The sequence below is a fragment of the Drosophila bipectinata genome, chromosome 3R, assembly GCF_030179905.1.
Source record: "Drosophila bipectinata strain 14024-0381.07 chromosome 3R, DbipHiC1v2, whole genome shotgun sequence".
Classification (NCBI taxonomy): domain Eukaryota; kingdom Metazoa; phylum Arthropoda; class Insecta; order Diptera; family Drosophilidae; genus Drosophila; species Drosophila bipectinata.
In genome coordinates, this window is record NC_091739.1 from 21,055,723 (window position 1) to 21,082,237 (window position 26,515).

The following is a 26,515-nucleotide window of genomic DNA, read 5'->3' on the forward strand; positions in this document are numbered from 1 at the left end:
AAATGGGAAAAAAATCCAAAAAATATTTTGTCTCAGGATTTTGATGCAGAATGATGGAAAATCGATCTAGTAATCGTTTAAGGTACTCCGCTTGAGAATCGGATGAGAATTGGGGAAAATATAGCCACCACTGTGGGCCCTATAGGGGAAAACCTCATTTTCAAGGGATCCCATCATGAAAAATGGACAAAAAATCCAAAAAATATTTTGTCTCAGGATTTTGATGCAGAATGATGGCAAATCGATCTAGTAATCGTTTAAGGTACTCCGCTTGAGAATCGGATGAGAATTGGGGAAGATATAGCCATCACTGTGGGCCCTATAGGGGAAATCCCCATTTTTAAGGGATCCCATCATGAAATCTACTATCTACCAAGTTTCATAAGAATCGGTCGTCTATATCCTACAGCTTTCATGTACCTGAAGAATTAGAAAAAAAAACTAGGTATTTGATAAAAATAAAAACATACAAATATAAAAATTAGTATTTTTAAAGATAGAAGCTTGGGACTTTTTGTTATAGTTTTGTATTCCATTAAATTGGTTTTATAACAAAATTCTTAAACGGATCGGCCTACTAAATGCGATATTGGCAAAAATATCCAATCTTATTCGCTGGGGTATAGTATATCACTTCGGCTCCGCCCGAAGTTATCTTTCTTTTCTTGTTTTGAAACTAAAATATACGTTTTTTTAATGTCCAGTGATGTTAATATTAAAAAAAACGAAAAATGTCCGAAAATGGAATGCTATATAAACTTTTGTATACACTAATTAAACTATTTGGGACTTGAGGTGCTGGGTTTTGGTTTGGCATCCGCCTTATCGACAGCGTCATGATTGTGCTGCTGGTTTTTGATGATCAGTTCTCCGGTGGCCGAGCAGGTGATGATTCGGGCGGCGCAGCGTAAATAACGATTCCGGGCACAGAGCCAATAAGTCTTTGTTCCCCGGGCATTGTTACGAAAATACTCGTAGCCTCCCATAAGTAGCTTTGGTTTACCTTTTGTTCCCCTGACAATCATGATACCCTTCTTGCGGATAGCATCTGGAAGTAGAAAAAAATGATATCGCTTAATTAGATTGCATCCTTATAATAGCAGCTAAAGTTTGTAAATATTTTTACATTCTTTTCCTAGTAACTACAATTTGATTTATATTTATTTTTATATTAAATCCTCATTTACAATTTGTCAAAATAATATAGCAACGGAAATGCTTTTTTTCTTTTATTATATTTGGGTCTGTATTGGTTTAATTAACTCTTTAAAAGTTTGATTTATTTTTTTCGCCAGGTCCCTTGCTTTACGTATGCGAGTGGGTCGCATATTTGATTTTGTACACCTCCTCGCCACTCTTCAACAAATGAGTAGTTACTCGCACTTTGCAGTTGGCACTTCTATATCTGGCACAGCGCCAATTAATGCTATTTTTCAGCTTCCGATCCATTACAAACTCATGGGAGTCAATGATCAATTTACGTCTTTTTTTGCGGGTGCAGGTAAATTGAGCCACTAGAGAAGTATCTGAAAGAAAAACAATTATATATTACATAGTGAAGAGATTATATTATACATAAATTTCAAATTAAAAATACTTAAACTTCAAACGAAAAACTCTTGTGTATTTTTTTTGTTTATTTTCCATAAAAATCGTTCGCCTTCTTCACATTTTTTTTATGTATTGGATATCCATAACTAAAAAATCTAAAATACTGTTCAAAATAAATGATAATTATATAATACAGGTCCATCCTGAACTGCAAGTTTACAATTCATTTAAAAATTTAAAACTAGAAAAATATCAAATAAGAAAATATATAAAGGATTTTCCTAAGAAACCTGTGATTTTGGCCCCAAAAATTCCAATTTTACAATCTCGACAACATTCTTGCGTTTCTTGGTTAAAGGATTATGGTTGTGCCTGCTGGAGTGTACGATTTTTCCATGGAGCGTGTGGACACGACCGTGACATTTGGCTTGGGTGGTGTACTGGGTGCAGCGCCAGTAGGTTTTATCGTTGATGCACTTCTCGCGGAGATAGTAGAAATGGCCATGGCGCAGTAGAACACGACCCTTTTGACTGATCACATAATCAAATTTATCTGTAATGAACAAAAGTAATAATAAATGGTTAGTAGATGTAAATGAATAGTATATAAAATATACATATCATTAAAATGGCAGAGATTATTCTTATTAAGTTATTTTCTACCCTTTTCAGACATCTTCCGGTATGGGTAACTACTGCTTAAAGAAAATTGAGAAATTATTAATAAAGTTTCGAAGCTTTTAACAAAAACTCCTTTATATTCAAAAGTCCTAAACAATGAATTTAGTTTCAATTTATTTTGAATGAATGATCAACGGTTCGTGTCTTTAATGTACACCTAAAGCTAAATATCAGATCCCTAGACGTCGTGGGTGAGTTCATTGAGCTCCTCTTCGTGGAGATCAAAGTTGACGCCACTGGCGCCGTCGATCTCACAGTCCATTTTGTGGGTGGCTATTTGGCGCGTCTCACGTAGCGTTTGCCCCTTGCTGGAACTATACTTATTACGCTTGAGTTCCGCGTGCAGGTGATCCGCCTTGTTGATAATAAACTTCGGAGGAGTTTCCTTCAACATGGTAATACGGGCGGGGCACTTAAGCTTCTTGGTAGCCATAGAGCTGCAGCGCCAGAGGATCTTTTTCTTGTTCTCGCTCATGATAAGGAAACGAATGCCATTGGCCATAATGGCGGGACGACCGCGCAGCGATTGGGTAAAGAATACAAGTACATCCTCCGGATTGGGCACCTCGTCATTAGCCAGAACCACTGTAAAAAAGATTGCGAAAATAGAAAAAGTATTAGTAATGGATAAAAGATATTTGAAATACATTTGCAAGCACTACTAACTAAAACAGCACAAAAACGGGTAATTATCTATAGTCAGATTATGTTTTATTTAAATTTAGTGAATATGGCCAGTCTTAAGCTAAAAGTTAAACAGATGCGCCATGCTCTGTGGCAGACTCCTAACACTAGAGACAACAGGAGTTTTTATTTTGGGAGAGCCTTTCGAAGGCGATGCCTTCGGCTTTCGCTTCGTTCGGACGTGGCAATGGTTGTGGATCTGCCGGAAATCATTGGAATTGTTCTTGTTCATGGAGATGAGAACTGGGCAGCGAGAGACGTAATACCAATGGCACCTCCAATAGTAGTTTCTGCGGTTCGTATTGTTCCGGAAGTACTTCATTCCGTCCAGCCACAAAAGTCGACCTCCGCGCTTTGAGGTTGAGAACTGGATGTGAGGATTGTTGCCACGGTACTGTCCATATCCGTAGTCGATTTCTAAAAGCAGACCAAAGTCAAAGGAATGTATTAGTAAAGAATTAAGAATTTTAATTAAATAAATAATTAAAAGAAAATAGGGATTTAGAAAAACGAATTGCATTGCTTATTTTTAATACACACAGTTTACAACCTTAGACACTAGGGTTTAATACTATCTTATCAAGGCTAGAATTCCATGTTTCCCGGCTTTGTTTTGAGTTCAACCAAGGGAGGAGGCTCTCGTGGAAGCGGCATTGGTTGTGGAGCATTCTCGGGACCTGCTACTACATCTTCTGCCTCATCTTCACGACCGTGCCACTCTACGCCTTCGGCCAACTTGGTATCCCCCGAAGAACCACCCGGCAATGGCTTTATCTCAATGTCATTGCTCTCCGTATGCTGGTGCTGGTGGCACAATCGCAAAATTAAAGTGGACTCGTCGTGGATGGCAATGGCGGGGCAGCGCTCTTTATAGTAGTTTCTACATTTCCAGTATTGCAAATGACCGCGCTTCTTATTCCGGAAGAAACGGAAGCCATTGATCACCAGCAGCTTTCCGCCGTTCTTTTTTGAGTCGGCAAAGTCAATGTGAAAGGCTGAAAATGATATAAAATGTTAGATTAGTATTAGGTTTAAACAAATTCATACACCAGCACCATTGGCCTAATGTAATGAGACACTGATATGCACTTTAAGATTAGCAAAATTGATTTATTTAGAAGTAAGTAACTAATGAAATGTTTGCAGCACTTTGGGTAAATTGCACTTAAATTTAATCCAAGGTATCCAGTGTTAAATATTTCTTGTCCTTTTTAATGAGCAAGTTTACATTGTTGTTTGGAAACTTCCTGCTGTGGTCGTGCTCGTAGCTACTTTTGATTATTCGCGTCTGTCCTTTACGATCTAAGCCAGTGACTACACGGGCTCGACACACTGTTACATCCTGTAAAAACAAAGTAATATAATTTTATTTAATTAAAATAGAAAGAATGAATAAGGACAATTTTTGATAAGCAAGCTAATATTGTATTACTACTGAACTTAAGTGTTTCTTCTATAAGTGCTTCTTTAAGCAAAACTTATAGAGAGTATAACACCAACATTATATAGTTTTTAACTTTGCAACTTAAAATCAAAATTATATAATGGAATAACATATTCTTTGAAACACTTACTTTTTTTGAGCAAATCCAATACGTGCGAGAGGCAGAGCAGCGATTTTTCACGAACTTTTCATTTTGGAGCAACAGGACGGTCCGTCCCCTCTGACCTACTCCAAAAACTGCTAGTTCTGAAATAATACAATTGCTAATTAGTTTAAAATGATTCAGTTAAAACATAAGGATTAATTAGACATTAAAAATAATAACGGGATTCAAGTATGAACCTAAGGGGTTTGTGTCAGTTTATTGGTTCTTTAACAGATATTAATCTATGGTTGTATAAATTGTGAGCGGTTTTTTCTGGTGAATTATGTACGTGGCAGGAAAATGACTTCTTGGTGACGGGTAGCCTAGATTATAACCTCTTTGAATTGTTGAGAAATATCTGTAAGCATTAATAGAACAAATGTATATCGATTGTTAATTTAATAAAACCTAGAACTACGCATAACTTACCTGAGTAAGATGAAAGATAAATGACTGATGTATTCTGATGTATTTGGATGAAGAGTTTGATTATGCGGAGATAAAGCTTGGATTCTTTTAAACATGATTATGGACTCCTGAAATGGCTACTTGAGTGGGCTTTGTCTTGTGGGTAATCATATAGACTTTGCAGTTCAACCTTTTCTTAGCACAGACCCAGTAAATGTTGTCTTCGTAGTTGGCCCGCCGCACATATCGTTGTCCGTCGTAAATAAGAACATCTCCGGTCACTGTCCGCTCATAACGAATTCGATCCCAATCATCAAGAGTTCGCATACATTTCTGATCTTCTGCCAATCCGGAACGAATCTTTTGACGCACCGTTCCTTGGGTCTTGGGAAGGAAGCTTTCGTTGCCAAAATCACCCAAGATACTAGGATCAACATCAGTTAGATCTAGAATTGAAGTTTGAAAATATGTTAATAAAATGCATATAAAAATTAAAAATAATATTAGTATAAAATATAAACTCATATAAATGTGCATAATAAAAATAAAAACACCAATGAAGATAAACAAAGCCATAAAGTATATTACAAAAAAATATAACAAAATAAAAATGTCATTTAAAATTAAATGAATAAACAAAAAGCCAAGCCATCCATAAACCAAATGATTCATTTCTATAAAAAATATTTTTTAAGATTAGAAATTATTTTGAATATTGAACAAAAAAAACTCACCTGATTAATCTGTTCGTTTCCTAGGTAATTTCTGGAATATTTTAAACGTAAATCTAAATTCTATATTCTAAATCTTATTCTATAAGAGAACATTTTTCTTATTTGGCATAAATATAATTTGACTTGAGCCACCTTTAATGTGTGTTATTGCTAAGTGGCTATATGTAAACAGCCATGTGTTTAACTAAATATTTAGTTATCATAAATTCTTAAGCCTTATCAAGTCTGACTGGCATCGTTCGACAGGTTATTTGATGTTAAATAAATTATCTATGAGTGATTAATGGTTGTGCACTCCACCAACAGAATAGCATGATTTTCCATCCGGCATAACTTGTGTGATGACGCGAGCTCGACACTGCTTCCGCCACTTGCTGCACTTCCAGTAGACCTTATCCTTGTAGGCAGAGTTCCTAAGGTATCGGTGCTCGCCGCAATGCAGAACGCTGTTTCCGGAGGCAGTGCGGTTGTATTTCAGTTCCTCCGATGTCTTTGGTAAACGAGCGCGTTTCATCAAGCTATAGGTTTTTACGACGGGTTCGGTTATCACTTCATATGTCACTGCAAATGGAATAAATGTGTATTGAATTAGTTTAAATTAATCACGAGTGATAGCTTGAGCAGAATACCTAAAATTAGTGGAAGTATTACGAAATATTATCCAAGACACAGTATTTATTATAATTACACAAATTAATCTATTCCTATATTGCAATCTATGGCTATAGTCTAAGTCTCGATTTATTGCAGATGCTGCAAGTCCTCCATACTCAAGTTGAGCGTTCGCAACTCTAGAGTAAGATCTTCGTCGGGTTTTGACTTAACGCTAGTTGGCATTGGATTTCCCGACTTAGTCCGCGCTTTCTCCTGCGTAGTGGAGGAGCCCATTCTCTTCTTGCGCTCCGTATTGAGGCAAGAATGGTGGCAGGATTCTAGGACGATTTTGTGGACACCCTCCACCACATTGGTGACAACCCGAGCATTGCATTTGGTGCTTCCCTGAAGAAAAAACGTTATGGGTTAAAAGGAAAAAAATACTCCTCTCTGGCTTACCTTCTTAGAACAAATCCAGTAGGTCTTCAAGCCACTGCGACGGTTCCTGACGTAGTTGTGTCCATTAAACGCCAGAAGTTTGCATCCTCGTTGTCCTTTGATAAATGTGAGGAGGCTGTGCTTGATGGATCCTTTCATATCATTAAAATCATCGAGGCATTCTGAAAGAAATTCTGAAAGAAGTTATCATTTAGAGAGATTCCTTAATTAAAATCTATCTCCTGAGTCTGGATTCACAAATGCCACAATAATTACAATTTATTTTTTCAAGCTTTATATTCTCTAAATAAATAAATATTAAAATTCTTCTATACAATTTTCCCAACATTTCTATGGCTGATGTTAGTAGGGGGGATGGTTGTGCTGGCCACACTTTATGGTCACATCGTGGTCCTGAACAGTCACCACTCGAGCCTTGCACTTGTGAGCCCCTGCCCGGGCACACGACCAGTACGTCTTTGATCCGGAGGCCTTGTTCCTGGTGAAAGTGAACTCGCCGATTTTTAGCTTCCGACTGCCCCGGAATCCGGTGATGTATGAATAGTACGATATCTCTGCGAATTATAAATACAGAATATAAGGTTAGTATTGCTTAATTGAAATTCGGATTTGTTTAATTAGAGAAACAGAGACAAAAACTAAAAACTTAGCTAACATGAGTTTTATTGAGTCAAAAAGGGGGTCTTTCTAATGTACATAGGGCTTAACTCTACAGTTTAATGTTTGGCTGCAAGGTGGGAGCAACGTCTTGGTGTTCTTCCGCAGTTCCGGCTACACTCTGGGTTCTCTCCGCTCGGGCTGCAGCCTCGGCCTCCGCCCGCTGGCGCTTCAAGGAACCGTACTTGCGCGCCTTCGAGATGACCTCGTGATTGTGTTCGCTGTTGAGAATGGTAAGCGTGTCCAGCTTGGTTTTGAGGCGCGCCCGACACCGCAACACGGCAAACTTAAAGCCAAAGAACAATAATTTAAATGAATCTTGTCAAAAATCATGGTTTATAGACTACTCACCTGGCTGCACCGCCAGTAGGTTACATCGTCTCGGCAGATGTGACGGTTGAAGGTGTGCTGCTTGAGCATTATTTGCTTGGTGCCATACTTGCTGACGATGAAGAAAGGCGAATTGCTGCCAATTACATCAGTTCCCGCGGAGACATTAGCCAGCTGCATGGTGGCTTCGCCCACATCCACACTGATCTGGTACTCGTATTTTACTACAATAGAATCAAAGAGAAAATTAGTTTTGAGTTAAAAGAAAGCCAATTCGATTCTCTCCAATGGCACGCAATGAGCCTGCCATGTAAATAAAACACTCGGGGGATATTTTATGATTTTAGATATATTGTACATTTTAATTTTGGTCTATTTTTATGATAAGAGGTTGTACATATCCTACTAGCACCGGAGGCAGTGAGGAGCGTGGTCGAAATGCTTAGTTAAACGCGGACGACGAGACAGCTCCACGAGGACATAGAAAGCCGGGCAGTTTCCAGTTAAACAGTGATAGTAGGTTCGATAGGACAGGGCGCGTGTCTTTTTGAATTTGACACCATCGACCAGCAGGAACTCGCCCCGAGCATCACGTTTGAGTCGCACTCCTTTCTGTTCATCTGATAACTCTGAAGAGGCTGAAGAAGCTGAAGATGAATGAGTTGATGATGAAATGAATGACTGACAAGTTTTATGAGAGATGAACTTAATAAATACATTAATTAGCTAACTTATCTTAACAACATTGCATGGTTCCTTTTCTACACTACTTTTTGTTTCTAATTTTAATAGGGGTATAGTTCTTGCTTGGACAAGAGTCTAACTGGCACCGTTGTACCAACGAATCGGGGCGGATGGTTGTGGGCATTCTTGCCGAGCTTTATCCCGCCATCGTACTTTGTGATGGCCCTCGCCGAGCACTTGTTTTCGGTCACTCGCTTGCCATTTCCTTCGGAACAAACCCAGTTGATCGTGGCCCGGAAGCAGGCCTCCTTTTTGTACATGTATCCGTTGAAGACAAGGTTGACGCCCTGCTTCTGGTTGCGCTGGAAATAGTAGTCCTGCTTCTCGATCCACACGCCCCGCGGCATGGCATGAACAAACTGACCTATGAAGCAAATAAGGACATTGGCAATGTAATTATGGGAACATACTGATACGGAAGGTAACTTGTGGTTTTTAATTACCATTTGTCTTAAAGCTAACCCAGAGAAAGACACACAGATTGGTAGTGCTGAGGAGCTATGTATTTATTTCAGCGGCTTGCTATTTTATCAAGCAATGCTCTTCACTATTTATAGAATAAATGGAATAACTCACCTGAACCGAGTGTGGAAATAACTTTGCATCTTGATATAGTGCCAAATATATTGTTAATTTAAAACAAAAAACACTTTATAACCGGTACTCCTAGAGCAGAAGGGGACAGATCTCCAACCCATATATAGAGACCCCTCATAGGAAAGAATTTTGGAAAAGTATTAATGAAATGAACAAAATTAAGGATGATTTTAAGAGGGGTTACTGACTGGATTGTGTCAGCTGTTAGATCAAACCATACAAAAGTATGCAGCAACAATTTATTCGAAAATATATACATTGAAAAGGTTAGTGATATTAAAAATAACTTTTGAAGAAAGAGTGTGTGTGGAAGAAATGAGTACCGGGTACAATATAGTGAGAATACTCGACTAAAACTGCTCTTGTTTAATTTTTAGACACCAATTTCTAACATTTTGCGGAAGTTCTCCCTAAAATGTAGAGGCAACAACACAAATGCGCACCCAATGCACACACGCACATAAAAACAGACGCACGCTTATACATAGTCAGAAGGGCCACAGGATAATTTACACATTGATTTTCACGTTAAACACATTTTCCTTAACTTTATTAGTATACGATTAAACCACTGCAACATTTAATAACATTCAACAAATATTTTGTTTGCCACAAATAACTGTTTTCTAGAAAAGCGAAGCGAACACGGCAAAAAATTAAACAACAAAAAAATGGCGTGCTAACTACAGAGGGTGAGAGCTGTTAAGCGCACTGTTAACGACTATCGTAATCGGTTATCGTTATCGTCATCATTTGCAAGTACAGTGTCTTCTTCTTTGAATCGTGTTTTTCAACAATTTATTTTAGATTTACATATTTTTCTTATGATTTTACAAAAATAAACATCTGCCTGACAAGCAAAAACACTCTTCAGTTGTTTTATTTTGATTTTGGCCAGAAAGGCTTGGTTTTAACACGATTTTTAACCTGTTGCATTTGCATTCTTATTTGACAGCCGCCACATCCGCATCAAAAGCAATTTCTGGAGTAAATCCACCACGTAAACGGGGTCGTCCAAAGCGCAACAATGTCGATGATACACCCAAGCCGAAACTACTTGACAAGCTACGTGCAGCCACCGAAAACGAGGCGGCAAGCGAACCAGCAGTGTATGCTTCAACCACAAAAGGTCAGTGGAATCTTGTGCGGCTTGTGGCGAGCATGAATAATTTTCAATTTACTTTGCAGGAGGTGTGAAACTCATTTTCAACGGACACCTGTTTAAGTTCTCCTTCCGGAAGGCCGACTACTCCGTTTTCCAATGCTGCTACCGCGAACATGGAGAGGAATGCAAAGTGCGCGTTGTGTGCGACCAAAAACGAGTCTTTCCTTATGACGGCGAGCATGCCCATTTCATGCAGGCTAGTGACAAGAGTTGCCTGGCCTCGCAGTTCATGCCAGGAGAATCGGGCGCTATTTCTTCTTTGGACACATCTATGAAGGATAGTAAAGTAGAGCAGCTACTTAAGAAAACGCCAAAACTTGAGGAGGACGTGGAGTTGGAGGAGGAAGAACACGAGGTGTTTGAGATTCAAGAAATAGACGAAGTCGATGTGGAGCCATCTTTGGAGGCTCCAGAATTGCCTGACGAACCACCACTGGTAGAGGCGCAGCAAGAAGTGGATCCCAACGATTTCCGCGAGAAAATCAAAAGACGTCTACAAAAGGCGTTGCAAAACAAAAAGAAGTGACCTTTATGAATCAATTTCCAGAGCTTCAGCAAATTTTTCTACAAATATATAAATATACACCTTTGGGTTTCCAATATAACTACAGAAAACATACTACAGATTTAAGTTTTTCCAAATAAAAATTGTCAATAAATCAAATGTTCAAGAAAATTAGCTAGTAGGTTGTCCAACCTGTTACTACTATCTATAAATGTATTACTCTTAAGGTTAAATTCATTGACTACTGAATAACCCTCATTATTTGTGTTTTTTAGTTACCCAACACGTGAGGAATTGTGGACCGCAATTGTTTCTGATCAGCCGCAAGGGAGGAACCCTTCTTACCATCAACAACTTTATTTACCGCTCCAATCTCAAGTTCTTTGGCAAGGAAAATAATATTTTGTACTGGGAGTGCGTCCAAAACCGATCCGTAAAGTGTCGGAGCCGTTTGAAGACCATAGGAGATGATCTCTATGTTACCAATGGTCCGTTAACTCCATAATATTGTCATTAAGATTAATTTTTATCTTTCCGCAGATGTGCACAACCACATGGGTGACAATCAGCGGATTGAGGCAGCTAGGGCTGCTGGAATGCTAATTCACAAGAAACTTAGCTCCCTAACACCCGCTGATCGAATCCATGGTACCTGGAGATTAGAGCCGGAGATCCAAATTGAACAATTGTAACCGATCTTAGACATTCCCCTTGCATCGAACTTTCGTTAAGGTTAAGCTTACTTTGTAATTGCCCCCCAAAAAAATGTATTTCTAACTTAGACTGAATGACCAGAGACTAGTTAGATTGGGTAAGTATTTTCGCGTTACTTGTGACTTCATGACAGGGGTTGTATGGTTTGCTGTGTCCATTATAATGTTCCATTACTGATCGCTTACATGCTTCTTGCCTGTACATTAAATAAGGCAAATATAGAATTTGAAATAAAGCACTTGACAAAGCAGAAGCTTAACTTAGAAGAAATATAAAAGAGAGCTTAAGTCCTATTAGTTTTCGCAAATATTTATTTTTCAGTAAAACATCAACGAAATTCAAACCACATTGATTTATTTCTTATGAATTGATTATGTTTCATTCTTTAATTTATATTTTATAAATATATTAAGGCTAACATATACTAAAATGGATTAAAAATGGGGAAACAACCTTCAACACTAAAGAATAAAAAATTCATTTTAGCCAGACCAGTCCACTATTCGTTATTCCAAGAAATATTGCTAGTCCAAGTCAATCTTGGCTAATCACGTGCTGCCCAGGGAATATTAAGTCTGGACATCTTATACTTTACGTTCTTATGATTATGAGAGGAGCAACTACTTCTATACTTTACGTCGTTGTCAACCATAAAGGTTGAGGCCCTCGCCTTGCATCCCTTGTGATGATACATGCAGCGCCAGGATCCGATCAAGTTGTCTTTTCCATATATCCTATGTACGATGAACTGATTATTGGCTATGATTAGCTTGGGGCGTCTATGAGGTGCCAGGTCAAAAGCTGCGGTACCATCATACTGCTTTGGCTTTTTGGCGTATCGACGGCGAGCTGGAAGAAAAAGGAAATGTGTTAGGTTGATATATAAAGCACATATGCTAAGCAATACAACTAATAATTATAAACTAGCTTAAAAAATTCTTCAGTTTTCATTTATTATTTATTTTATAATAATTAGATCTATCAGGCCATATAAAAGGTTTCACTTAGCTTAGGTTCAGGTTCAAGCTGGATTTTCGAAAAGTATCTAAACTTTTTACTGAAAAGTTTTGAGACTGAAATCCTTATTTTATTTGTTCTAGTCTTATTACTCTAAAATACGATGAATTTCCAGCTTGTTTCGTAGACATCACCATTGTGTAGGTCCTCTAGAAGCTAGTCCTTTTTAATGAACATCGAGTCGTGGGTCTGGTACTGCTGCATTAATGCCATCATCTGCGGTGTTTGTACGTTGGGCAGGGATAATGGCATCGCCAGGGACATTGTGCGAAACGGGACCGGAACGGGCACAGTCATGGGCATGGCCAAATGAGTCGCAGGGGCGGTTGGGTATGTGACCACAGGAGCCACCGTAGCGACGGTTTCCTGGACTGGATCTGTCACAGACGCCGCCGTCAGCGAAGTTGAGACAGGTACGGGATTCTTTGTGGCAGCCACAGAGCCATTGGACTTGGCCTGGCAGTAAAGTTGGCACAAAGGCAGCAGTTCCTTGTGACGTCTCTTGATATGGCTGAGGAAGTTTCCAGTGGACTTGGTCGTTCCCGAAATCAGAACGCAGCAACTTGTGCAAATGGCCTGGATGGCGCCTGGAGTCTTTAGGTTCGGCTGAATGTCCTTGTAGAACTTACCGTCAAGAATCTTTGGCAAGGTATATGGTTTTCTAAAGGATTCATCATCACTAAGAGAAGTTACCGCAGACATCGCCACTTTATCATCTGCTGGAGGCGGCTCCATTTTGATCTCCACTGTAAATTAAAATATCGATAGATTAGTTGGGAAATTAAATTAAGACTAGCTATGACTACACTAGCTACAGAACTAACACACATGGTTATATGATTTAATTTTAGATTTATTTAATTAAGCTAGAGGGAAGGTGGGGGATTATTGCAAATCGGGAAAGTCGTCGAAGACGTCTGTGGAGAAATCCATCGAATTCACTTCTGGGTCGTGGGTGTGAGGCGACCCAGCTAACCTCAGTGCCACATCCTGAACCTTAGAGGTCACCAGAGTGGCCCGACAACTGTGTTTCACGTACCGAGAGCACCGCCAGAACACGTTCTTGAGGCTCTGGCGGTTCACCACATACCGATATCCGGCATAGATGAGCATTACTCTCCCTCGCTGCGTGGTGGTGTATTGCACACTATTGCTGGAGGACTTGTCCTGGAAGAGTGCTTTTAGGGATTGCATAACACCTGGAACAAAGCATATACAAAATAGCAGATTAGTAAATGGATTTACCAACTTGAAATTTAAAGTTATTAGCTAGAGAGGATTGTTGAAACAGAATTTCGTTCCATGATTTTATTTCGTTTTCAAACGCAACAAAAATAACATTAATCTATTGTGCCGTTTTGGACACCAACGTTTTGAGGGTCCTTAGTTTGTGGTCGATGAACTCCTGGATCACCGAAGGAGTCAGCTGATCCCCTCGGATGGCAAAGACCTTGCACACGTGAGCTGCAAAAGAAGGCAATTATATATATTTACGAAAAGGCCATTTCAATCAAATATGTACTTATAATGGCCTGCATCAGGTCCTTGTCTGGCGACTCTTTTCCTTGGGCAATCCTGGCCAAGTTTTCCTTGCCAATCACCAGATCCGTTACCCTCGACGTGTATATGGCTGGCATTGGGATGTAAGCCTTGGCCAAAGCCATCTTGGAGACATAAACTTTGCTTCCATCGTACAGGGGAATCGCATCTGCATCACCTTGAGGCTTATCCACATTTGTAGCCACTACTTTCTGAGCCACCTTCCCTGGGTTTCCCACTTCAGCGCCAGCCGGTTCCTTGCATTTTTCCGTTGTGTCCTGTTCTTTGGCGTCCTTTCCATTCTTGTCTAGTTCCTTTTCCTTTCCTGCAATACAAATATATGTACATTAGGAAATCGTTTTTAAAATCACTGCTTCAAAGTAGCAACAATAAACATAAACAAAATAAAACACAGTTCATTCTGTTCAATAGGAGGATTTATTTCAGTTCATTTATTCAACAAAACTAACAACATGTATTTGAGAGGCAGCTGGAATATATATTTGCACTATTTATCACATAATCACAGAATAAAATGAAAATATTTAGCACGCCCACGAGACAAAAAATGGATGAAGTGAAATGGCTGAGTCAGGGTTGCCTAAAACATGTCGGTACAGTACGAAGGGGCTGTGCGTAAAAGTTATCGTTGTAGTTATTAAGATACAATTTAAAAATATTGTTGTAAAAATAAAAATATAATCTTATATTTTAAAAACTGCCAAATATTTATATATATTGTTTATAAATATATCTTTTCTCCGATACTCTTGTATCTCTATCTACTGCAGCCCTGGCAAAAATTGCAACGATCTGGTAGCCTTACCCAACAATGTCGCCACAGTTGTGAAAAAAAACGCAAGTGAACGAAATTTTTGCTAAATATCAAGTAATTGCAAAATGCTCTATTTAGAATAGCCGCTTGTGAAATATAACTAGTGCTAAGCCGCCCCTGTGCCCCACAATTATACCGGCGAGGAGAACCCTTGCGAATGTGCCTTAAAAAGACGCCGAAGCAGAACAAGTGACGCCTTCCCAAAATATTGTGTACAAACTTCGATATAGCCAAAACAATTGTCAACCCCATTTAAATAAAGTGTGTTGTTGCTACAACAGAAGCAGTAAAATGTACGCATATTATTTGGCGGATCCTGTTGGGCGCTTGGGCATCAATATCCTCCAACTAATCTAATCAATATGTATCCCTCCCACCCGAACGTGTATTTGTAGATTTGGAGAATGCCTACAAGACAACGCATATGGTGGGCAGGAGAAAGAGGAGCGGAAGCTTCAGGAAGCACAACTACCAGCACATGGATGTGTGCTTTACTCGAAGCAATCGTGGCAACAACCTGCTGACCATCGACGGAAAGCCATTCACCCTCAACCGTAGGATTAAGGACGCCTGCTACTGGGAATGCGTTAAGCTACGCTGCAAGTACACAAAGTGCTCCGCCCGCGTGGTGACCAAATCCAACATGATCTCGGCCCTGCGCGGCTTCCACAATCATCCCTAGACACCAATTCCATGTTCCACCTCTCTTAAGCCCAATAAAATTGTTTTGTATTCAAGAAAGTTATGGTCGCCCTTCCTCTGAAGACATATCATTAAATCCTTTATACGTATTATTGCTTTGTGAATAATCTCTCACCAAAATTACAGGAAGAAGCTACCAACTGGTGCTTAATCGCCGTGGTGGTCAGAACCTTATCTACAAGGGTCACATGTACACTCTGGAACGGAAGTATAGATTCAGCCTTAACTGGGTGTGCTCCAAGAACAGCAACACTACTCTTCGCTGCCCAGCTCGCTGTGTTACTGATACCAATAACTCCCGCAGGATCACGCTTGGCCACCGACCCCACAATCACCCAGTGACTACATTAAAGGCTCACAAATCCAGAAGAAGAACCAACGAAATGCGGTGACTGTGAAATCTGATTAAGTGTTCATATGTGTCATATTGCAAATGGGTGGCTTTTTGTGTAAACTAATCATAACTTTAATAAAAAACGGTGATAGTTAGCCTAAGAAAAGTATTATTTAAGGACTCGCTCTTCAAAATCATTTTTCATATCATGTAAATTGTTTGTGTGTTACTTTTATCGAATCTGCATCCTATCATTTATTAACGTGCATCCTCCTTTTTAGGAAAGAAAAGTCGAATCGTGGCAAAGCGCGTTGGTGGATTTACTATAATCGATGGCTTTCGCTTTGTCATTGGATCGCAGCACAACAATCGCAGCTACTTGAAGTGTGCCAGCTTCCGGAGCCATTGCCGTGCCCGGGCCATCCTGATAAACAGCACTGGCGTAGTTCGGATGCGAACCAGCCAGCATAATCATGCCCGGGTCGAACCCAAAAAACGTTACTATATGAAAGAGCTACCTCCAAAGTAAATTATGGAATAAACGGTGATCTAAATACAAACTCCTCGCTTGCCTTTCACTGTTCCGCCAAATTCATTACATTTTAACATTAAATGTACTTCATTTATGTCCAATATTTACAATAACATGCATTTCTTTGCAGGCACATCGAAACTAGCCCAATATGTGCGATCCAATCGCGGCACTGATCTTGTTTACTACGAAGGAAATACCTACACGCCGAATGAGAAGCTGAGAGAAGGTCAAAAGAGCCGCGACTGGAAGTGCTCCATGTACCACAAGGCCAAGTGCCGAGCTCGCTTGGTGACACGTTATTCCCCCAACGGGGATATCATTCATGTCACCTGCAACGTGCACACGCATCTCACCATGTACATGTCTCAAAATTCGAAAGTGGATACTCAGAAATTGCGGCTGGAAAGGAATCCCGGCTGTGTAGCGAAACGGCCGATCAAAAAGAAAATGAAGCCTCTTACTGAGTGAGTGTGTTTGGAGCCACATATTTACATCTAAAATTTTATAATGGATAATTTTTCAGCTAGAAATACTTGATTGAAGACTTCAGCCTTTATCCTAGAAGGTAATAGTGGCCTATGTACTTAATTAAATATAAAAATAATTGGACTCTAAATACAATAAATGCTAAAGTATTTGCGGGTTTTAGTACTTAATTCGAGAGTTTCTTTAAACTGTTTTTCAATAGCAAAGTATTAATCATATCTTTTTAATTTTTAATCTTTTTAAGATTCCCTGGTTTTTGGAAAAAAAATGATAGTCGAGTCATTCCATAATGGACGCGGGAAATTACTCGACATCGAACCCAGCTTTAAGTTTATTCAGGGGCCCCGCAAGTCAGTTCAAATTCTGTTCGAAAGCTACATCTTCGCCAAAAACAATACTCATGGAAACACCGTCTATTGGAACTGCAGGTCGCGAGGTAAAAGTCACGGGACATGCAACGCCAGACTCTCCACTACGAATCTTCCGAACGGAAGGTATAAAGTTTGTATCTCCCGCCCAACTCACAACCATGAGCCCCCAAAGCGATACACTAGAAAGTAGGATTAGACCTTAATTTAAAAGTGAAAATATATGTGTGCCTTAACTTGGCAAAAATAATCAAACTGACTATTTTATTGTAGATGTATTGACCCATTACATTCCTATTACTTTACTAATTCATTTTATTTTCTCTCTTCGCAGAAAGCAGCATTGCCATTTATTCGGCAACCTCGAGAGGAAGGATGCAACTCATCTATGGGGGCCAGCCGTTCATATTTGAAAAGACCCTGAAGTTGTCTTCCGGGGAAGAGAAACGTTTCTGGCGATGCAATCAGTGGTGGAACCAAAAATGCCGTTCACGAGTTTTCACCATCAACGATGTGGTCTGTCCCCTTAATCGCTTTCATACCCACGAGGAGATTGTGCGTCGGAAGAAGCGTGTGCGTCGAGTGCCGCCGGTAGAGACTATTTCAAAGGTAGCTCCCACAACTACCAGGCAGCAGCAACAGCAACAGCAGCACCAGCAACATCAACACCAACAGCCACAGCAACAAGAGATTCAACTGACCAGCGATGCCATGCTGACCACCGCGCTAGAAGACGAATCCCCGGCTACCATCGACGTCAGCGAACTGGGCATGCATCTGAAGTACGAGGAGATCGTCGCGGATGTCACCGGCATTGTGGGAGGGGCCACGAGAGTAGTTAGCCGCAGAAAGTGAGGGCCGTACTTCTTTATTGAATTGGGACGATTTTAATTGTGACAAGAAAGAGAATACCGCTTAAGTAAAATAAGTAGATCCTTAAATTTAAAATTCGAAACTTTAAAGTTCTATTTTTTTAGACTCGTGTTGAATCAGACTTTTTTATATTCAATCCTCCCCCTTAAATCGGTCTCCGAATTATTCGTATCCATAAGTGTAAGCTCGTGTTTGTTGCGACAGACAAGTTAGTAACTAGAATCCATTCTATAAAAACATTTTAATTTATGTAAATCAAATAAAATTAAGGCTTTAACATTGCAACTGAAGTGGTTAGACAAAACAAAATTCATTATAAGGGTCATCCTCTATTTGTATCTGTATACCTTACTAAAACATTGGGACAAACATTCTTTTACTTTCAGTTGAAGCTCCGTACTTCTTCACAAAAGGTCAGCGGGAATCCGTCAAGCTGAACTACGACGGCCATAGCTTCGTTAAGTTCATGGAGAATGGACGGGGCACCAAGTGGATCTGTGCCACGCGTTCCACCACCAAATGTCGGGCTCGTATCCGCACCACACGGAAAAATAAACTGGAAGTGCTACATGCCGCCCACAATCACGAGGTCATCGTGAAGGATGGACGTCGCCGGACACGGACGAAAGTGGAAATAAGTAGTCCTAAAAAAAAAGCATCTTCCCGTTGAAAGTCTATAAACTTTGGATGTGTTCTCTCTAATTAAAAAATTGTATATTTTCATAAAGATTTTAAAAGTACAAGCCTTTAATTAATTATACCTCGTCACTAATTCAAAAATGCACTCATTACAACCGCTATATTTTTATAATTTTATAAATAATAAATTTTAATTTAGAAATTTTATACTGTGTAAGTATGCGATTTAAAAGCAGGGTTAAAATACAATTTTTCAAAAAAAATAAATGTAGTGTGGGGATTAATTTAACTCAATGTTACCGAAATCTTTCCAGTTTTAGGATAATTTTCCTAGATTATGGTAATGTACTGCTTTATGGGTTTAAAAATAATACAGAAGCCTTGAAATAATAATAATACTTTGTAAAATATATTCTCTTACTATTTATTAAGCTGTATATATTTTATAATCAATTAGGATATTTTTTATTTCGTTCATGGGTGTAGTTCCTCGAAGCACTGTTCACACATCCAGTTTTTTCCAGGGCACTTATCGCACAAGGTGCCGACCCTCTTTATATCCAAAAATCCTTTTCTGAGACAATTGACGCACTTGCCCTTAAATCTTGGCGTTTGGACATTTACAAAGTTGTGATTATTGGACGAGGTTCGCACGCAGTTATTAAGGTTGACTTTCCTTGGCACAGACTTGGCGTTGGATGCCACGTCTATGCGTTGTCGAGACTTTAATCTTCCACCTAAAATTGTTGCCACAGTGCGAGTAGTTGCACCTGGTTTCAGTATTTTGACGTAAGTAACTGCAATAAAAATAAGTAGTTAATGGATTTGGAAATAAAGTTTAAAAATGGATTACTTTAAGAAAATGTAGATACACATATGAATAGAAAAATGCTTTTATTTTTAATCAGTCAGAATGTTTAATTATTGTTATATTGGATGTAATTCGACGAAGCAGGACTCGCACATCCAGTTCTTGCTCGGACAGGAATCGCATAAGGTATTGACTTTCTTCAGGCCCACCCATCCTTTCTTCAGGCAGTTGACGCAACGGCCTTTATTTCGGGGGGCTTCCAAGGATACAAATTTGTGGTCACTTAACGCAGATCGAATGTACTTGAAAGTCAGGGATTTGAAATCAGGTTTCTCTCTTGTATCACATTTCTTAACATTTGGGTTTAATGGTTCTGTCTGGCGCTTCAGCTTCAATCCTGGTCTTCCTGAAGAAGATACTTTTTCTGTAATGCAAAAAACGATAGTTAATATAAATTTGAAACAAAATATAAGAGTTCCAAACGGTTAAGTAAAATAAAATAAAAGGAATATGTTTATATTTTAAAAGTAATCTTTATTCTCTCACATTTTCAATTAACTTACTGATTAATTCTTATTAAAATCCAATCGCTCGCTTGCCTTTATAACTCTTGGCTTGAAAGCCTTTAAGCGTTCGGGAGGATCGTGATTGTGAAATCCTCGGGTCGCTGTGATCCTTTTTATGTGAGTGGTCAAGGCAGCAGTGCAACGCAACTTTTTGTACTTGGTGCAACGCCAGAAGCCCAATAACTTCTCATTGTTTCTCGTCTGGCAGGTGAAGGTATGACCACAGTAAACAAGGTTTCCACGTTCATTGTAGATGAGCTCTGAAATTATATAAAAACTATGAATTAGGAGGATAGGACATGGATACATATCACACTTACGGTCTGTGTATTTTCCTGTAAGAGATTCTAATTAAATTAGTATATTACTTTTAGATTGGCTCTTTATTAGATTTATATATCTATTGTACTTAGCAGTGATCACAAGTATCACAAGTATCTAAATAGTATTCAAAGTTAAGGTTGAGAGTTCAAAACTTGTTCGGTACCAGGAGAAAAAATTTGTATATAATTCAGCTAAGGTAAATAATTTGTTTGGAAAATAAAGTAAAATAAATTCAATGTATTCTTTTTTACAAATACTAAATAATCGATTCAATTCATAATAATTTCATTATTGTATAGTTTTCAAAAGAAAACCTCAAGGAACTTTAAAAGATTTGAAAATATTGAAAAATATTGCGGCAACCGAAAAATATTGCGAATTGGTACAACTCCTTGGATATGCACTCCCTATCACTGTTACTTAGTAACTACATTGCACTGCCGTGACCAGGTGGATGGCTCTATTTCGCCCGTTTGGAACACTAATCGTGTATGAGCATTAGAGAGGCGTTCATCAAATCATGTTCAGTCAGTTGTAACGCTGATCCTTCCGTCATCGGCTCGTCAATGAACTCCTCTTTCGGCTGTTGCGGAAATTCTGAGAGGTTCTGAGACCGGCCCATCTTCCGGCCAGTGCTGACAGCAGCTAACTTGTTCCGCTGCACTATTTTCTCGATCTTCTCCGAATGTGGTGGATGGTTGTGCAGGCCACCAGTTATACTCTTCAAACGTCCGTTCTCCAAAACACACCGAGATCGGCATCGCAACTCGTGGGCCTTTTTGGAGTAGTTGTGGCAGCGCCAATACTGTTTGTTGCTCTTCCTACTGTGGCAGTTGTACATGTATCCATTTAGCACCAAGCAAGGTGTCGCCCAGGGACTTTCGATGAATACCAGCTGGTTGCTACCTGCGAATTAAAATGATATAGTAATTAATATGTGTCGATATATAGCCACTGGAAGCTAGACCTATATTAGTACGGTATAGAGTCTTACGTAGACCTGAACAGGAACTTATTTTGTCTCATTTTATTGGAAAGTTAGATGCGAATATGTTTACAAAAAATCAGAAAAGCAGCTTAAACTATTTTTGAGTGGATGGGCCGATTAGTTCGACAATCATTCTACACTAAATATTAAAAACATTATTAAAAATGTTTATTCATTTCAATCATACTATATAAACCATGGTACTTTTAATAATTATACTCTCAATAATATTAAATTTGTAAATAATATTAATATTAATTATTAAAGTTAATATTTAATTTGTTTTCTATAGATCTTACTTGATATTAGACATATCTTTTAATATTCGTAATGCACTCTCTCAACTGAATCGACCCACTGCATTTTCATTACTAATCCGATCTTAGGTTCTAAGCGTAAACTTCTAATGAGGTTTGGGCTTGAGAATGGGACGCGCCTTGTTCTCTGTCTTCCATTTCACATCTCGCCCTCGCAAAACCTGTTCCACCACTTCCTCATCGTCCTGGTCGTGTACCAGCGCCTGCATCTCGATTTCTGTGGCTTCGGAGGCGGGCAGGAAGAGCTTACACTCCTTGCCATCCTTGGCGGTCATTATGCTAATGTTGCTGCTGCCCAGATACTGGGAAATTTTTGGGTTTGATGTGCAGATCTCGACGTATTCCTCCAGCTCCTCCTCGATTTTGTAGAGTTGCCTCATCCCGATTCGCATTGCATGGGACTCGTGGTTGTGCTGCCGTCGGGCGTCGACGAATTCTCCGTTTTTGGTGATGACCACCGCCTTGCAGCGAAGTTTCAGGACATCAGCACAACGCCAGGTGGTCTGCCCGTTCGCCTGGGTAAGCTTCTTGTTGTATATATAGTCCCTGTAGACCAATTGGGCGTTCTTTTTCTGGCTCCGAATGAACCTAATCTCATCGTCTGCAGATTATATACAAAAAGTAAGAAGGAAAACAATTCAATTTCATTATAAGCATCGTATGTTTAGAATCTATAGGTGTATTTAGTTCTAGTGCATGCGACTTAAGCGCTAAGTTAGGCTCGACGAAATAAAACACAAGTAATTTTGACTTTGGCTTTAAGCTGTTTATTTGCATTATCATGACCACAGGACCCATTAATTTGTTAAATACTTACAACAGCCTCCTAATGCTATATATTGTTACCCATTTTGGATACATAGCACATAAATGCCATTCGCCTTCACTCTTTTTTTGTTTTTTTTCACAAACACAAGCACAAAAAATTGGTTTCCCAAGATCTTGGCGCACTTTTCTTTCACTTTCATTAACCATATTAAATTCACTATCACGAGCACAAATAGGTGTTTATGTTATAGACGATATATTATTATTTGTTGTATAAAGCAGTAACAAACACAGCATAGGTTTATCAATTTTTAAGGGCGTTGCCACATTTCTTAATACACAGGGTAGCATTTATACCCAGGGCTACCAAATAATTCAGGCAAAAGGTGGCAACACCATACTCAAGAAAAAAATATATAGAATTGTATTTAAAATTTTTATTTGGCCATTTCAATTTGTATAAAAATATAGTTAATAAAATTACTAAAGCGGAATAATATGATCTATATCTATATTTTATCTATACCTAGATCCCTAGATTCATAATTTGTATTTATAAAACTTCTGTCAAGGTTCACATAAAAAATCTAGTTGTCCCTTACTGAATACAGATTGTAAAGAAAACCCTCAAATGTTATAAAAATCAAAAAATATATACTTAGATCCCTAAATTGTGAAAATCAAATAGTTGTTTTAACACTTATTGGACATTTATATCACATTTACTGCCGGTTTAAATTCACGTACAATAGATTTCTTGTATATAAAAGTTACTTTTAAAAGGCGACCTACTAAAGATTCGGCAATTAATGCCGTTGCCAGACAATTGCATTCGCAAGCTTTTACGTTGCTTCAACAAGTCTGAACAACATCTTCGTATTACAGATAATTAAACCCCAACCCCATAAACCAAAATCAAAATCATCAAAACAACAGGGAATTATTAAACGAGCCAAGTGGCCAACCCATTTAATAACCCCCTGTCGATTGAATATATTTAACATGGTGGCAACCCCAGTTCTGAAAACTGTACCTGAAACTTTAAAAACAAATACAATATTCAACATCTACAGAATTACCTCCAAACTCGCAGAATCCGTATGACTCCAGTAGCGCCTTCCTCTAGATTCACTCGTATCAGCAGTCCCAGTGGAAATAAATATCAACACTCTACTTACCTTTTTCACAAACGTTTTCAAGTAAATCGCGGGATCGGCTGTCTTGGCATTCTTAACTAATATTTTGATTAAATTGCCTCAGACAGCCGATCGGCCAGATGTTCTTTAGCGGTTTAAATAGAACACAGGCCAACTTAAATAGTTAAATACTAACGGCCAGAAGTATTGCTTACATTTGATTGCAGACAAATATAAACAGACTTAACCGGCCCGAAACAGATAAAAACCGGTTGCAAAACATAGTTTCTTAAAATTTTGATTTGAGGTCCACTGAACTTTTGAAATTAATTGAAAATTTTGCATCGGGTTCCATCTGTAAACTTAAGTACTTACGACTAAGTCTAGGATAGAAATTCAACCAACCTTGAGCCTCTGTCGTGCTCTGATCCGCGCCACCCTCGACGAACGACGAGTCACTGTAGCTCTGCTGTTTGACTACAGCCTTGGATGTGGTGGCAGAGACGGCACCGCCACTGGTGTTCGCCGCCTGGTTGCCCGCATCCTCGTTTTCGGTGAAGTAGCTGTCGTCATAGCGCATGTCGCCGTAGGTATCGTCTTCAACGTATGGGCCTTCCGCATCGCCAGCACCATCACCGTGGTCCTCAGTGTAGTCCGGTTCAGATTTCGTGGGTATTTCCATGGGGAGATCAATGTATTCAGCTTCCTCCTGCTGTTGCTGCTGGCGTACCTGCGATTGAGGTAGCTTTTCCGCCGCCGATACAACAGTGGTCTGAACGGTGATTTGCTGCGGCACTATCTGCTGCGTCGTGGTGGTCGCCGTAGTTCCAGTTTCAGATTCCAGTGGGTCCATTACCGTTTTCGTACGCTTGACACCGGCGCTACTGCTCTGGGCCAGATTGGAGCGCTGGGCGGATCGTTTGTTTGTCGTCACCAGGGTGGCCGTCGTCGTGGATCCTGTCTGCAGCTGCTGAGTCTGGATTTGGGTCGTTTGCTGCTGCTGCTGCGGTTGCTGTTGTACAATGGTGGCTTGGGGTGCTGACGTGGTCTGGATGACTATCTGGGTGGTGCCCTTGTCGTCGCCCAATCCCTCGTCCACGGTCTCAATCTTGTAGCGGGCGGCAGGACGCGGCTGCTGGCGCTGGACGCGCTGGGTAGCCACTTGCTGCTGTTGTACATGGGGTGCTGCTGGCGGGGGGCTGGGCTCATGCGGTGGCTGCGGCGCAGGGTCATTCTAAAAAAATGAATATTTCAAGTTATTAATAAGTTTTCCTCAACTTTTTATAACAAATTTTAGTCATAAAAAAAAAAAACAAACAAAAACCTATAAACATCCAAAAAGCATGAAGGGAAAATAACAAAAAAGCATTTAAGAAATAGATAAGGAATGTAATATTTTCCAATTTGATATTTATCATAAAAAAAAAAATATTTTTTCGTATGCTTGATTACATTCCCGACTAAGCAACATCCAATTATATTATTTTTTAATAATTTCAAAAATAATCTTCATCAAAACAAAAATATTAGCCAGGCATTTCATTTTCTTGCTTGGTACAGTCGGTCATTTTGCTCTTATACAAACACAACGCTGTGCTGTAAGCGAACGTTTGTGTGTATGAGTGCTTGGCGTTTTAGGGTTGCGAGAAATTTCTAGGTACAGTCGAGTCATCGGCTCTTATACCGAAGCGACGCGTCTGTACGCGCGCATGTTTGTTTGTATGTTTGGATGTGTGCATGTATAGCGCGCCAAAGACGACGCTTAGTTGTTGTTGTTTTGTTAAAAATTTGTTACACATATACTCACATCCGTTAGCCCCTTGATTTGCAGCGATTCCGCGGTGCTGATAAACGCGGGCAGGGCGTCCTGCTTTACGTTCACCTCCCCGCAATACATAAACTGGATCAGGTCCTTCAGAGCCGAGTGGCTGACGTTGTTCAAAAATACTAGAAAAACAAAGGGGGGCAATAAAAATCTAGTTGGGGAGGTTGTATGTAGTTGCGGAAACTTACCAATGGCGTGGGTGTTTGAGGGCATTTGGGTGAACATTTTGCGGAAGAAGGGCGAGCACACCGATAGAACCAACCGGTGGGCCTTCACGATTTGCCCCTCCGCCGCAAGGGAAACGTCCACCAAATCGCCGCGACATAGCGACTCGTGGAACCCAGCCGACAGATTTGTGTTGAAATTGTTCCAGCACAAACTGAATTGCTCGTCGTCCGCCATCTTGGACGAAAATCAATACTTTTTCTGTATCTATGCGTTAGTTTGCTGCAGGCAGAGAATGAACAAAAAACACTTAATACATTTTTTTAAATCTTAACAAGTATGTTTACAACCACCAAACAATAACCAAAGTAAAAAAAACCAAAAGCCAAAAATGCAACGCAGCCGAAAAAACGGGGAAATTTTCACTACCCATGTGTGTGTGTATGTGTTGGTGCGTGAATTTAAAGCCGATTTGGTTGCTTTTTCTTGTTGTTTGGAACGAAAATGGAAAAATAAAGCAATTACTTACCTCCTTATTTAATATTTTTTCAGTTAAAATAATTATTTAGAGCTCTTTTAAGGCTTAGAATATTCTCGCGCAGAGACGCGCTGCAATGCGTCCGACTTTTCCACGAGCTAAAATAATTGTGTGTATCCAGGGAATGTCGATATATCGGGACCGCGGTGCTGCCGGAATAGTGTCTATTTTCTGACGTTTTTTGTTTGGTCTCAGTAAGGTCACACTGATCTAAATTTGGCGCAACTACATAAATGCCATTTATTTTTCTATTTCCAAAGCTTTTGCAAAATAAGTTAAATTACTTTATTTCAAAAATCTTATGATATTGGATTAAAAGAAAAAGACACTTCAAATT

The 26,515-nt window shown here is 39.4% G+C and overlaps 8 protein-coding genes across 37 annotated transcripts; 7 read left to right on the plus strand and 1 right to left on the minus strand.

Annotated features, from left to right (window-relative positions):
• Nucleotides 1–764: 764 nt before the first annotated feature.
• Nucleotides 765–26,307, minus strand: LOC108121548 (modifier of mdg4-like). 28 transcript variants are annotated; one of them, XM_017235716.3, is made up of 7 exons: nucleotides 26,170–26,306; nucleotides 25,664–25,922; nucleotides 25,458–25,597; nucleotides 24,056–24,884; nucleotides 13,952–14,293; nucleotides 13,800–13,893; nucleotides 13,562–13,628 (listed from the first exon to the last, which is right to left on the minus strand). In XM_017235716.3, the coding sequence occupies exons 2-7, from the start codon at nucleotides 25,875–25,877 to the stop codon at nucleotides 13,577–13,579; spliced, it is 1,671 nt and encodes a 556-aa protein (XP_017091205.2). In that variant the 5' UTR covers nucleotides 25,878–25,922; nucleotides 26,170–26,306; the 3' UTR covers nucleotides 13,562–13,576. The 28 variants fall into 28 exon arrangements, 27 of the variants coding, with proteins under 27 accessions (XP_017091223.2, XP_017091228.2, XP_017091222.3 ...); XM_017235731.3 differs by lacking the exons at nucleotides 13,562–13,628; nucleotides 13,800–13,893; nucleotides 13,952–14,293 and adding exons at nucleotides 4,073–4,258; nucleotides 4,491–4,606 and having other exon boundaries at nucleotides 26,170–26,305; XR_011443131.1 differs by lacking the exons at nucleotides 13,562–13,628; nucleotides 13,800–13,893; nucleotides 13,952–14,293 and adding exons at nucleotides 4,698–4,863; nucleotides 4,935–5,359 and having other exon boundaries at nucleotides 26,170–26,305.
• Nucleotides 9,917–10,869, plus strand: pre-mod(mdg4)-T (the record flags this gene model as incomplete). The annotated part of the gene is made up of 2 exons (XM_070281168.1): nucleotides 9,917–10,157; nucleotides 10,217–10,869. Coding segments are annotated over 2 exons (744 nt in total), but the record flags the coding sequence as incomplete, so codon positions are not given.
• On the plus strand, nucleotides 10,725–11,665 carry pre-mod(mdg4)-Z. The gene is made up of 3 exons (XM_070281667.1): nucleotides 10,725–10,785; nucleotides 10,974–11,186; nucleotides 11,239–11,665. Exons 1-3 carry the CDS (start codon nucleotides 10,725–10,727, stop codon nucleotides 11,388–11,390), a joined length of 426 nt encoding a protein of 141 aa, XP_070137768.1. The 3' UTR covers nucleotides 11,391–11,665.
• pre-mod(mdg4)-Y lies at nucleotides 11,376–15,544 on the plus strand. 3 transcript variants are annotated; one of them, XM_017235745.3, is made up of 3 exons: nucleotides 11,376–11,509; nucleotides 14,760–15,096; nucleotides 15,199–15,544. In XM_017235745.3, exon 3 carries the CDS (start codon nucleotides 15,228–15,230, stop codon nucleotides 15,483–15,485), a length of 258 nt encoding a protein of 85 aa, XP_017091234.1. In that variant the 5' UTR covers nucleotides 11,376–11,509; nucleotides 14,760–15,096; nucleotides 15,199–15,227; the 3' UTR covers nucleotides 15,486–15,544. The 3 variants fall into 3 exon arrangements, with proteins under 3 accessions (XP_017091234.1, XP_070137268.1, XP_070137267.1); XM_070281167.1 differs by having other exon boundaries at nucleotides 14,760–14,857; XM_070281166.1 differs by having other exon boundaries at nucleotides 14,760–15,544.
• pre-mod(mdg4)-X lies at nucleotides 15,618–16,636 on the plus strand. The gene is made up of 3 exons (XM_017235747.3): nucleotides 15,618–15,893; nucleotides 16,121–16,364; nucleotides 16,502–16,636. The coding sequence occupies exons 1-2, from the start codon at nucleotides 15,694–15,696 to the stop codon at nucleotides 16,308–16,310; spliced, it is 390 nt and encodes a 129-aa protein (XP_017091236.2). The 5' UTR covers nucleotides 15,618–15,693; the 3' UTR covers nucleotides 16,311–16,364; nucleotides 16,502–16,636.
• On the plus strand, nucleotides 16,486–17,202 carry pre-mod(mdg4)-AD. The gene is made up of 3 exons (XM_070281668.1): nucleotides 16,486–16,838; nucleotides 16,898–16,939; nucleotides 17,105–17,202. The coding sequence occupies exons 1-2, from the start codon at nucleotides 16,486–16,488 to the stop codon at nucleotides 16,899–16,901; spliced, it is 357 nt and encodes a 118-aa protein (XP_070137769.1). The 3' UTR covers nucleotides 16,902–16,939; nucleotides 17,105–17,202.
• pre-mod(mdg4)-V lies at nucleotides 17,128–18,386 on the plus strand. The gene is made up of 2 exons (XM_070281163.1): nucleotides 17,128–17,296; nucleotides 17,563–18,386. The coding sequence occupies exons 1-2, from the start codon at nucleotides 17,128–17,130 to the stop codon at nucleotides 18,081–18,083; spliced, it is 690 nt and encodes a 229-aa protein (XP_070137264.1). The 3' UTR covers nucleotides 18,084–18,386.
• Nucleotides 18,460–18,936, plus strand: pre-mod(mdg4)-U (the record flags this gene model as incomplete). Its single annotated transcript, XM_070281670.1, has 1 exon — nucleotides 18,460–18,936. A coding segment is annotated over one exon (312 nt), but the record flags the coding sequence as incomplete, so codon positions are not given.
• Nucleotides 26,308–26,515: the final 208 nt, after the last annotated feature.

What these genes read in the sequence shown, in the direction of transcription:
- LOC108121548 (XM_070281162.1), bottom strand. Translation starts at nt 25,877, where the DNA reads ATGGCGGACGACGAGCAATTCAGTTTGTGCTGGAACAATTTCAACACA. An exon ending in GAGCACGACAGAGGCTCAAG is followed by an intron (nt 22,348 to 24,055) that starts GTTGGTTGAATT and finishes TATAATCTGCAG; the next exon opens with ACGATGAGATTAGGTTCATT. An exon ending in GAAGTGGTGGAACAGGTTTT is followed by an intron (nt 21,344 to 21,902) that starts GCGAGGGCGAGA and finishes ATTCGCAGGTAG; the next exon opens with CAACCAGCTGGTATTCATCG.